The sequence below is a fragment of the Limulus polyphemus genome, unplaced genomic scaffold, assembly GCF_000517525.1.
Source record: "Limulus polyphemus unplaced genomic scaffold, Limulus_polyphemus-2.1.2 Scaffold4127, whole genome shotgun sequence".
NCBI classification, from domain to species: domain Eukaryota; kingdom Metazoa; phylum Arthropoda; class Merostomata; order Xiphosura; family Limulidae; genus Limulus; species Limulus polyphemus.
The window spans coordinates 44,053-57,349 of NW_013669737.1; the positions used below are offsets into that span (position 1 = coordinate 44,053).

At 35.2% G+C, this 13,297-nt stretch overlaps 1 protein-coding gene across 1 annotated transcript in view; it reads left to right on the forward strand.

The window, feature by feature from the left end:
- Nucleotides 1-11,526: 11,526 nt before the first annotated feature.
- Nucleotides 11,527-13,297, forward strand: part of LOC106470632 (transcription factor cwo-like) — a 31,814-nt gene continuing 30,043 nt past the window's right edge. Inside the window, exon 1 of the mRNA XM_022399260.1 lies at nucleotides 11,527-11,887. Within this exon, the coding sequence (XP_022254968.1) occupies nucleotides 11,817-11,887 (71 nt within the window). The 5' untranslated portion in view covers nucleotides 11,527-11,816. The remainder of the gene's footprint in view (nucleotides 11,888-13,297) is intronic.

Genomic DNA, 13,297 nt, shown 5'->3' on the forward strand with positions numbered 1-13,297 from the left:
ACACAATTTAAAACACACTACATAATCAAATAACCTTTAAATAATGTAAGGATATACTACTAACAAAATATAAAACAAAAACTGCTTAACATTGAAATACCTTCAACAACGACCATATTAATACCCTTTAACGAATAATGGGCAATACCCAAGTACACACTTGCAAATACAAAAATATATTTTAACAAATATATTAATATAGTATCAAAAATGGGAAGCTTAAAATCGATGATAAATAATGAAGAGATTAACAAAAATTACGTACTCTCTTTAGGAGGGAGTTATTCTAGGATACTACATCAAAATGGAGACAAAATCACTTTAATGGATGACATGATGTAACTTCAATGCAAAAAAAATTAAACCCTTTCATAAATCAAAACATAAAGAGTAATAAAATAAATAAAATTCGTAAGAAGTACATTTAAATCATCTTTTGTTTATATATATACGTCTCACACTGGGAAGTGCCACAACAGTTTTCTGACAAGTAGTTCTTGAGTAGACACTGTTGTAACCATTCAACATCCAGTGTCTGCTTTGCCAATTGAGTGATAAAGAGGATGACCATTAGTTGTCTGGCATCTTCAGCTAAGTTGGTATTTCCTCATGATGGTCTTCAAATATGCTGTCGATATATACTATGATAACTAAGCCACTGGATGTGAGTTTCATTTAACTAGTGGTAATTTTACCATAAATATTTCAACTGAATCAAGTACACGTATTTTCTGCACTATGCTACGAGAAACAACAGCTAAAACTGTATTCTGAGGAACCCTAGGTAAAACTGTGTTCTTTTCTTTAGCCATAGTTTAGCCTTTGCTATTTTTATCTCTTCTATGAAAATGTATTGCTTCCCGCAGATTTCAACATCAAAATTCTCTTACTAGTATTAGTGAAAATAACAGGTACACTGCATTTTCCAATACTATTTTCCAGGTCAGTTGTCACAATTAATCTCATTCTCCTCAAATCTTAACGTTTAGATCAAATCCTTTATCTCCATGTCCTTGCTGTTGATTGTTGTGTTTTTTTATAGAAAATACAGCTCCCTAGTGATCTTCTCAAAACATTGGAAGATATTTCGCATCAGAAAATTCATTGGTGGTTTACAAAAAGCTAAAGGTTACAAAAAAGGTCACATGATTGTCCTAACTGTTAACAAAGTAGAAAACCCAAAGTTTAGATCCTACTTCATAGTGTGCATCACTTGATAGGTTGATAAACAAAGTATGCCACTTCCTTTCCATCATCAGGTGCTCAACCTAATGATCTTTCTATCTTTGATGATCAACTAGTAGTCACGAAATATAATTTATACATTCTACTGAATGTTATTAGCCAATAGTTCAGAAAGCAAGGTATGCTACTTCTTTTCAATCATTGATTTCATGAACTAATGATTATCTTAACTTTTGTCTGTGGGTGCCCATTGTCTCACCTGCCAGTGGCTGATTGTCTTTGATCTGGACCAAAGCTGGTACTGAGTTGCTGTGGCTGATGACAGCATGAGAGTCATGTGGAGATAACCTTAAGTGGTCTTTAACTTTACAGGTGCCAATCCAGGTCAACTTCTTTCAGGTGTCTCCACTTCCCTAAACTCTCTTTCTTGGTCGTGATGAGTCCTTCTACATCTAGAACAAGACATTGTTTCAGTAGAAGCATTCTCTTAAACTTTTTTTCAATGCAAGAAATCAAATAAGGGCCAGTATGTTAACAAAACAAAAAAACAGAAGCTCTGTTATAAATCCTGTTGCCATACCACCAAAATTTCTTTTTTTCATATACTTATGGTATTTTCAGGTGAGCTGATTTCTTTACAAGTAACAGGTAGTTAAAACCCACTAATAACACCAAATGCGATCAGGGAATTAGAATGATAATCTGTGTTTGATAACTTGACTGAGTTCCATGTTGAGTATGAAATAAACAATTCGGAGAGATTTGGAAGGGCAGTGAAAACAATATTCAGACGAAACAAAAATGTGTGTATGTACCTGTATAGACAAATGAACGATTGCCACTACTAAATTCATGGCCCCCCAGTGGCACAGCGGAATGTCTGCGGACTTACAACGCTAGAATCCGGGTTTCGATACCCGTGGTGGGCAGAGCACAGATAGCCCATTGTGTAGCTTTGTGCTTGATTCCAAATAAACAAACAAACAAACAAACTAAATCCACGAATAGCTCGTAAGAATAGTCGTTAAGTAGAACTGAACCAAGAAAACACACCTGAATTCAACAGCTAAGCTCGTTTTCTTTGTCCATATGACAGTGTTACTCCGTGGCATTTGTTCTCTCATATAATTGGTTGAATGTAACACTTAGACAATGTTAATTCAGCTACCAAAGGATACTGCAGTGTTAATCCTTTCAAGTGATATGTCATACATTACTGCAATATTCTCTCTAGCAGGATATACATTATTTACTGTAGAGAACAAAGAGACAAATCAACAACAAGGTAACTTCAACGACTTTCGGGGTCACGTGCTTATACAGAACTGGATAGAAGCTGACCAAATAAAAAGAATTATAAATTCCTATATCACTAGAGCAGGTAGAAAACATATGATACCACTGAATTTCACAATATTACAATTCTTAGATTACCTTATTCATCAATTATCGTAAACATACATATTGAAGGGAGAGAAACCCTTCCCCTAATTCATGCTAACTTGCACAAGTATCTGTCTTACCCTTTGGAACCCCTCTCCCCCCAGTGAAAATGTAACAAATCTGAGGAATTATAACAGTGTTTATCACAACAGCCCAGTGTATAACTTTGTGTTTAACAACAAAAAGCACCCCTTGTAATGGGATTACAAAGGTCAAGCTGGCACAAATTCTATGTAACTTTTATCTAAGGAAGAGGATTAGTTTACGACCTCTGTATATCCGGTTTACGCAGTGATCCCTAACTAAATGAAGAACATCTGCATGAATGTTAAAAAAAACAAAACAACCTGAATAAAATTTCATTCTATTCTAGTTATATATTTGTAAAATATAACTTTCGTAATGATATACGTTTATAATAGATGCCAAAAATAGACTACTTTTGCACACAAAGTTGTATTACATACTTTGACTATAGTGAAGATAAGGACCAAACACTGTGTATAACTAGAGGGACACTCAGTACAGCGCATACCTCACAGCGTTGATCATATTTGGCTCTAAAAAATACAAAAATGTGTCTGTATGTCCGTCGTTATTAACGAACACGGACTATTTTTGGCAGGACAATGAGAAATAATATTCTGCATATGTCTAACAAGTTTAATCAAAATCTGATCATTTTTGACTGAGTTATAGAGTAAAAATTGTGTGAAAAATCGGTCCAGGTAGGGATTTTTTGGATTTTCTTGACCTTGCTGTGACCTTGACCATTAAAAACTAATCAGTTCTAACTTGGGTTGTAGTAAAAATGTATACCAACTTTCATCCAAGTCTATTCAGCTGTTTTCGAGAAATCTTGCTGAAAAACACACACACAGAAGTGAAAACATAACCTCCGTCATTTTCGATGTCAGAGGTAAAAAAGTGACCATCACTTTATATTTAAATCTCAACACAGGTCAAAGTTGAAAAGTGTACAAAGACACGGTACAACACTACTCTAGCGACTGGAGACAACTCTGAACATCGGGAGAGTCTTAAGATAATCTGAATAGGACTGAGAAAGTTAACAATTGTGTAGTTGAACAAATAGGGTCAAATCTCCCAGAGATACATGTGATATCATTTGGTCATTTCATCAGTAAAATATATATCTTCCAGGAGTCACTAAATCCCTAAACGTTGGGAAGCTACATAACATTCCACATAGTTTACATCGACATCTCCTATGAGAAGGTTTATTGGTATAAACTTGGAATGACCTATTTCCGTGTAGTTAAAACACTTATCAAGCTAAAGATACATCTCTGTAATAAAATCTTTCAAACACATGCACAATTATATGCAACAATTGTGAAAAATACTGGATCAGCGAGAAATGTCCACTATCAGATATAATACCGCCATCTGTCAGCTAATGAACTTGACCTTGTGACGGATTTACTATCCTGTATCTATTCTAATATCGATGTTTGTTTAAGTTAAATTTATATGTAGAAATGTACATAACTTACACTGTTAAATCTGTATTGTGAAATTCCCACCTATTCACTAAAATTGTAGAAAATTATCGAGTGTAAGAATTAACAATATATGTGTGTACGTAAACACTAGTGTATCGTTTATATTGTTGCGTAAGCTGAAATTTCGAGAAACTCTCCTCACGCCTATAAATATAATCAACGCAACGCGCCAAAAGAGAGTATATATTATTGGTTTTCTATAGTTGGTGTGCTATAAACTTCAAAAGCTATAACTGTGATTGTTACAACGCTTATTAATCTGGAACTTCAGATATTTGACCAGGAACGTTTATAGGTTTCGAATATTACAAACTGTTTATTTAAGCGGATTCACATTGGACATTAGTATTTTTACGAAAACATTATATAACTTCAGCAGTGAATAACTCGGCGTGCGAACCGGTAAAGAACGAAGAACCCAGAGCTAGATAGCTCCCTGTTAAGTGAATTGTACCTACATCTACTCAAAATTAACTTGCTCATCATGAACCCTAGATAAGATATCAAAGAAGTTCCAGACCAGATAGAGGACTAAATATTGCTTGGAAGTTTGTAAAACTTTTGTACATAGATCATTATTTGTAATATTGTAAATTGTGTTATTGTTTGTATATTAAAATATATTTGTATATAAAAAACTGTGTGTGTGAATCTTGTTGGCAAGTGTCATAAACTAGATACATATCGGCATTTATTTAATTTCTAAATCTAAATTATAATTTAATTCAGTTTAAGGCTATTCGAAATTATAATAAATTGAAGGGTCGTCGGGAGTAAATTGTAATATGTAACATAATAAATTGGAAAATTGTAATACATAACAACTTACTTACTTGACATCATGAAATAAACAATCATAGACAGAACTCAATCAAACTGTGATTTTCTAATAGAACTTCTTCAGTATAGTTTAATATTATTGCTGTCCACTACAAACATACGTTAGTACACACACACAAACTAACATGATATTCATGACAACCATAAACACAAATTGTCATACAAGCACATTACCGTGCTATTATCTGCGAGTCAATCCACAGCTAAGTACAATATTCAACAGAAAAATACATTTATTGTTTTAGACAGACACATACACCAGCCGCCATACTAGCGTGTATTACCTTACTATCATCTGTGAGTCGGTTCAAAGAAAAATAAATATAGAGAAATTCCAGTGAAACAAGGACTTTTCCACTAAGACACATCAGAGCCTGATTTACATTTCACACTGATTAAGAACACAATTCATTCACTGTACGTACAAGTCACAAAGCTCATGTGTAAAAGCTGCTTAAACTTCGCACCTGCATGCACACAAGAGATCTTGGATGGTTTCTCACATGAACGTGCTGACGGTGTTTCTCACATGAACGTACTGACGGTGTTTCTCACATGAACGTGCTGGCGGTGTTTCTCACAAAATTCCACCTAAGTGCTTGGAAAATATGGATTTCAAATTTTACACACATTTCAGACGTATTATAAATTCCATCAATCATTTCCAGTCCTGCTAATTGTAAATGTTCTCGGTACAATATTCAATAACACCAGCTGTTCTAGCTATGTATTTAACGACTGTTGCATGTTCCATACTGCTACTACACGACTGAATTATCCAATTAATTAATGTAAGATGTTCGATTAACATCTCACTACCAAGTATCTCTTGATAGCTCAGAAAGTGGGGATTGCATTACCCATTAAGCTCATGAATAGTTCTAGTGATCACCACTAGGCTTTCAAGGTATTACATCTACAACATTAGCAGCATAATAATCAGCTACCACAAGATGTCTTATATACATATCTCAATAACACTCTGCTCCATAGTTCAAAAAGCAAGGTTTACACTACCCTTTCTGTTCCATTAGTCTTGTGATGAATAATCCATCCTAACTCTGTGATAATCAAGTGGAAATCACAACTTGCAATGACATTGTAAACACTTTATAACACTTGATAGCTTATAAAGTAAGGAACACCACTTCCTCTATGTGACTAGCAATCAAGTACCTTTCTAACCGCTGGTTAGACAATTAATATCAGCTAATCAATCAGGAAGTCAGCATCTCTGCCAACCTCACTGGAGCTGTCTGACGTCTCTTGAACTGGAACTTCATCTGAATCATCTTGGATAGCCAAATACGTACCTCTAATATCTTCTCAATCCATCATCATCTGAGTTAGAATAATACAAAACGATACTCTTGCCTATTTTCTCCTCACTCTCAATTTCTGGCATAGCTAGTGGATTAGAGATTCATCATTGACATGCAACTTGAACTTGTCAATGTCCTCATTGCACTTACACATGCCACAAGAATGCTTGAAGTTGTTGTTCAATGAACTGAATTGTCAGAGAATGAGATAACTATCAGTCCCGTGGGAACTAAGTTGATAGAACATACCACAGCTGCACCCAAGGCCAATGCTTGAACTTTCATTCTTTCACCATCTTATCTTAGCTTTCTTCCACCCTATGTCACTTGGTCATCTCATAAGTAAAAATTGGGATGGCATCGCCTCCATATATTCCTAAGCCTTTACATGACTGATGCTACTAGAGAATAAGGAAGTGTCCTGTGACACCTTCTGTGGAAAGATCCAGAAATACCAAATAGGAAGAATGACCCTTGACAGCATGTGACCAACTCAAGAAAAAGGTTATCACATTCCATTTGATTATCTTATTCTTACTACACCAACCGTCTGAATGCATAAACACAAAATCCAGGAAACCTTTGTAACATTGCACATTGTGCAAGAACATGTACAACAGCAATGTCCTTCACTGATCGAGTAGATTACATCTAGAGATTATGGCACTAACTACGTTGTATGACAACGGTCTGTTGTTGTGGGTAAACCCAATGTTTCCCGTTAAGCAAGGAGCATTAGATACATACATTTCTACTTTGTTTCTAACAAGAAGATAGCTTGAAATAGAAAAGCTGCTACCTGATTCTGTAGAAGGTGATAGTCTGTGTTCTACAAAAGTACGTACACTGTTTCTTGTTTTGTTTTAGACATCAATAAAGATTGTTCTTCACTTTATACAACGTGTCCATTCTATATGTTTTCTTAGCTTAAAATTCAGTCAGTTTAGCTATATGCAGATTTACTCTGTAATTATCCTGATCGATCCTCCCGTTGTAGAACGGATCTACGTAATACTTATTGTCTAAACCAGTTAATCTAAGAATATCACAGTGTGACGAATTTTGAAAACAATGGTGAACAGAAAATATTCAATTTTGCGCTTCTCATGTTACACGCTAACTTTTATCAAGACCAACAGAGAGGTGGATTACGTTTTTTTGTTATACCTGTGCATATTTTGTAATTTATTTTGAAGTAATATTTAAATGTTTTACAAAAAACTGGTCACAGTAAAATACTTAACTTTCATAATACACGAGTCATAATAAAAGGTATTGAATATAACTTTCGATACAAATTATCATACGTAGTTTTTAAAGCTATGTTTTCTTTGAAAATGTCCCTTTATCATTAGGTCAGCAACATGAATTTGTAAGTTACCATCAGATTTCATCTTATTTTATCGTCTTGTTACGACAGCGGAAGTCACGTGACTCTGGTAACACGTCATGAGCTTCTAGAACGTTCGTGTCCCTTCGTGAATGCTCGAGTGTTTACTAGATATGCGGTGTTCATATATATAAGACCGCCAATAACTGACGGCAACAATGTAGTTGAATTGCAGACAGAGATAGAGACGGACAGTTGAGTCGAGCCCGTGAATCGTTTGTTCTGAATTATAGCGTTGTTTAAGTTATAGCATGACCGTGGAAATTAAGTGTATTGCAAAGTTGTATTGAGAAAGAATAAACTAGTTTTATTTAAGAAAGGACTTGTATCGCTGAAGTTTCATGAAGGAAAGAAATGATACGGGAAATTAACTAACGACCAGAGACGTAACAGTCTCATGAAACTACATTGCTATAAACAGCTTAATTATCATTTAATCGTGTAAGACGCTGATTATAAAGATCCGTGTTCTTTAAATCTTCGAGGAAACAACGTCAACAGTTCTTTCATAACTTACACAAACTTATGGTGTGTGGAAGTCCACGTGTTAACTCTGCTAAATAAATTCTCAATAACCACTTAATGTAAAACGTGGCCTGTATATCGATTGCCACTAAATGGGAGGAGCCTGTACTTCGCTCAACGGACAAAACCTCTTGTCTATATGCCACGCGGCACGTGTATATATATCTGTGTCTGCCCAAGGACGACTTCCTCAGGGCATTCTATGATAAAATAAAAGTCAGTAAATACAGAAAGAGGACTGATTCAAATTCATAAAGATAGGAGTTATATATATATGTGTATATGATTCGGCAACTACGGCCCACAAACTATAAAACTTGGCCGGGCGTGACCTAGTAGTTAGTGTGCTCGGACAGTGAATCTGAGGGCTTACGGTTCACAGCCAGCGACCACAAAAATCGTGCTCTATACTGCGAGGTCGTGCTGTAGGAGTGAAGATTAAATATCCACAATCGGACATAAGAAATCCAAAAGTTAGTGGTGTTGCTGTAAACTAGTTGTCTTTCCTCTAGTGGTGTTGCTGTAAACTAGTTGTCTTTCCTCTAGTGGTGGTGCTGTTAACTAGTTGTCTTCCCTTTAGTGGTGGTGCTGTTAACTAGTTGTCTTTCCTCTAGTGGTGGTGCTGTTAACTAGTTGTCTTCCCTGTAGTGGTGGTGCTGTTAATTAGTAGACATCCTTCTAGTGGTGGTGCTGTTAACTAGTTGTCTTCCATCTAGTGGTGGTGCTTTAAACTAGTTGTCTTTCCTCTAGTGGTGGTGCTGTTAACTAGTTGTTTTCCATCTAGTGGTGGTGCTATAAACTAGTTGTCTTTCCTCTAGTGGTGGTGCTGTTAACTAGTTGTCTTCCCTCTAGCGTTGGTGCTTTTAACTAGTTGTCTTCCCTCTAGTCATCAGTTCAATATTAGAGCTGTTTATGCGTAGCTGTTTGTGTAACTTTGTGCGAATACTCTTGAACAAACAATTATAAAACTGAAACTTTTTCCCTGTATTTTTGTGGCATTATATGCGGTACATTTGATATCTGTTAATATACAGCAGTTTAAAATGTGATAACCTAAAATTACTATGTTTCGGTTTTAGTGGTTTTGTAAATATCTGGTATTCATTCATTTAGCGTTCATTATACTCTTCGGCAAAAAGTAATTATAATTTACTAGTTGGGAAAGTCTCAAACTTAATTAGATAAATTTACATATATCTTAATCATATTATTTATATAAATCATCATTTAAATTGTCTTTTGTTTTTGCTGATTCACTGAAAGATTTTCTAATGTCTTCCAATGGCTCAAGGGCAAGTTTGGTGGTTCATAACACTAAAATTTAAGGCTTGATCCTCAGGACGGACATAGCGCAGTTACCATGGTTTAGCTTTGCACTAAAACAATAAAGCAAAGGTTACTTGACAGAAAATCAAACTACGCAAACGTTACTCTGACCATAGTTTACTATTAAACTACTACCTCATGTGTAAAATGTGTCATATGACATAGTAAACTCACGTAACTAAACGAAAAGGCTTATAGTAACATATTCAATAAGTTGTCACATTTCTTTTTAAATGTACACCTTTAATGTAGAAAATTCAGGGCCCGGCATGGGCTAGTATTTAGGACCTTCGACTCGTAATCTGTGGGTTGCGAGTTCGAATCCTGTCCCCGAACATGCTCGCCTTTCCAGTAGTGGTGTCGTTTGAATGTGACGGTCAGTTCCACTATTCATTGGTAGAGATTAGCCCAAGAGTTGGCGGTGGGTGGTGTTGACTAACTGCCTTCCTACTAGTCTATCTGGCGTAGATAACCCTCGAGTAGCTTTGCGTGAAATTCAAAAACCAACAAAAATAAAATTCGGTCATAGAGAGACTGCCCCTCCTCCAGTGGCACAACGGTATGTTTGCGGACTTACAACGTTAGAATCCGGGTTTCGATACCCGTGGTGGGCAGAGCACATATAGCCCATTGTGTAGCTTTGCGCTTAACTACAAACCAAAAAAAAATAAAAATAGAGAGACTGTTCAGGTGAGGAGTTTGATTCAAACTGGCACAATGGGTTATCATCTTTAGTGTGCCCACTGTGGGGATCGAATCCCAAATTCTAGCATTAAAAACCATGAAGCTTTACTATGTGGAGACTCAAAATTTTACAAACGATTACATAATGTACAGTATCTCAAAATTTATCAACTTAGTTGACTGTGAGTTAATAATTCCTTTCTGAATTTTGGATATATTATGCCAACTAGAAGTTGATTTTTGTTATATATATATATATATAGATTGTATTTTGAAACTAAAGACAAATTTAGGGTGTGGTACTGCCCTTTTATCTGTTTCTTTCAAGTAAATTTAACTTTCTAACTTGGTTTTAATGTTTATTCATACGTTCTCTACTAAATCAACCAATTTCAATACAGAAATTGAAATTTCTTTTAAACCAGATAATTATATACAATTTGATTTAGTTGTATACATGCTTCCATACCCACGTAGTCATCCCTCTAAACAAAAAACAATATTTGTTTCATCTACTGAATTAACACTCAAGCTCAAAAACTGTTAGCCTTGAGTAGCTACTCGATTTTATTATTTTTTGTTATCGGTGGTTGAATATCTTGTGCAAAGTTCAGTAATGATAGTCTCAGAATTAAGCAAAAAACCGAGCACGTACGACGAAGAGTCACTCCTCTTTGACTCGTTAACAAACTTATTCAGTCCCTCTGGTGTCATTTGTCAAATAATTACATTAAAAACTGTTACCTATGTTCCCACAACTTCAATTACTCCTTATTTGAGCATTTTTACCTATGGTATCTTTGTATGGTGTTGTAGTTTCGTTTAATTTAATTCAAATAAAAAAAAATTCTAGCTTGGCAGAGGTCAATTTTAAAAGGTCTCGTAGTTAGTTGTACATCCTCTACTGTAAACACTATTGATATGTTGTACATGAATTTTTTTACCAAAATCCACATATTTTATAATATATCTGGATTAAACTTTGATAATTATATCATCATCATCATCAAAATCATGCGAATTTCTTTTCATTATTTCTTATTTTCCAAAAACTTTTGAAAATTAATTTCCTTTACTTATTGTACCAACCCGTTTTACACGTTTAAAGTCGCGTGCAGCAAAATTTCAGTTGCCGTGATGCATGACGTCAAACGGGAGGCACGTGAGGCTGAGCATGGTGCGCGTGATAGAGCAGCTACAATGCGTTGCCCACGAAGGAAAGGCGCTTATAACATTGGAGATAACATGAAACAAGCAAAACAATACCACGAGTTTTTCAGCGTGACTTAGTTACATCAGTTGCTATGCTAACAGGAGAAACCACGTACTTCAGTTATTAGCCATATGAATTCGGAAAGACGAAGTGTGATAACGCAATGTTCATTACAGTATCTAATTCGCCACGTAAACTTGTTTCTTGTTTATGAACTAGAACTGAAATTACTCAGTACTCCAGCTTAAAAGAACACTTTTTTTTTTAACTCTGTGGATAATACTTTAGAAGTTTAAATTTCAAATCGTTGCCTGGATCCATTAAACTCTCTTTTTTCCCCCCCACTGGTTTAAAACTTTAACATGGAGGATGTGAAAATAGTAGATAATTGTTGGGAGGACTCGAACTTAAGTCAAAATGTGAAGATCGAACGGTGAGTAATATAAAACATAAAAAGAAAAAGAAAACTTCAGTACCTGTGTTTTATTTTTAATAACACATAACAGTGGCAGAAATACATTGTTTAACTTATTTGTTCACTGTTTTTTCATTCAGTATAATTTGTTACGTACATTTTAGTGAATTTATTCAATGTAGTTAAATAAAAAAATATTGTTTATTTTTTATTATTGAAGTGTTTGTAACCGAAAATGAAATTTCACGAAATTCGCAAAATCTACTTTCGCCTTTACTGTGTCTTGCGTTTTAGGTAATTCATACATCTGAAATTATTTCCGCCCCCCCCCCCAAGATATTACGACTGAAGTTAAACATTGGAAATAGTTGGATCTTTAAATTAACTACATGTATTATTTTTTACAAATCTTTGCATTATATGACCTGTCAGTTAAACACTAGTAGAGTAAATATTATTTTAAGTTATACCTGGTCCTATTAATTATTGAAAAAGCTGATAAAAAGAGTTATCAGCACAAATAAATATACATTTTTATGAAATCAAAATAAAAGCAATGAATCCCTAGAAGGAAAAAAACGACTGACTGGTTGTACTATTTTTTGTCTGTGTGTGTATGATATCATTTCTAAGGGCGTTGTTTGTTTATTTGTTGTTAATAAGCGCAAAGATACACAATGGATTACCTTCGCTGTGCCCACCACGGGTATCGAAACTCGGTTTTTAGCGTTATAAACCTTTATACTTACTGCTCGGGATTAAATATGTTTATTAGTAGTTAGAGAAATATCTATATGATATATATGTATATCGCGTAAAGTGGGTGTGTGAAGGTGGTACAGTTAATAATAAAACCGACCGAGGAGGAACGTTCAAACTCAGCTATGCTCTTCACGTAATACATGATAATCCATTAGAAATCTTGCCAGTGACCTAGCTAGTACATAGGCGGGATTACGGGGGTAAAAGGGAGAAGTTGCCCCCACTGATATTCCTGCGAGATAATATGGTGTGTGTGTATATATATATACGACATTAAAAGTAATTAACTCTGACATTTTTCTCCTCCCACCCCCCACATTTGGGTTCTGAATCCTGCCCATGGGTATGAATTTTACCATCAGAACAGTACCATCAGTAACTGGACTAGAGATGTGGTTACTCATAAACCACTGTTTAGACCTGCATCTGAGCCAATGATGTTAGAGATCTATTTAGAATTAATTGCATCTTGACTGCTGATAGTTACAAGCATATTCCTAAGTAGTATTTCATTCCCCCAGGAACAAGACCTGTTTGGAAAGAATTCATTTTCTAGCAAGACAGTGACCTCAGGAATTCAGTAAATGTGGTAAAGCGATACCTGGAGGTTATGAGGCCGAATGGAACATTTGCAAGCATGGCTTGACCATCACAAAGTCTCATTTG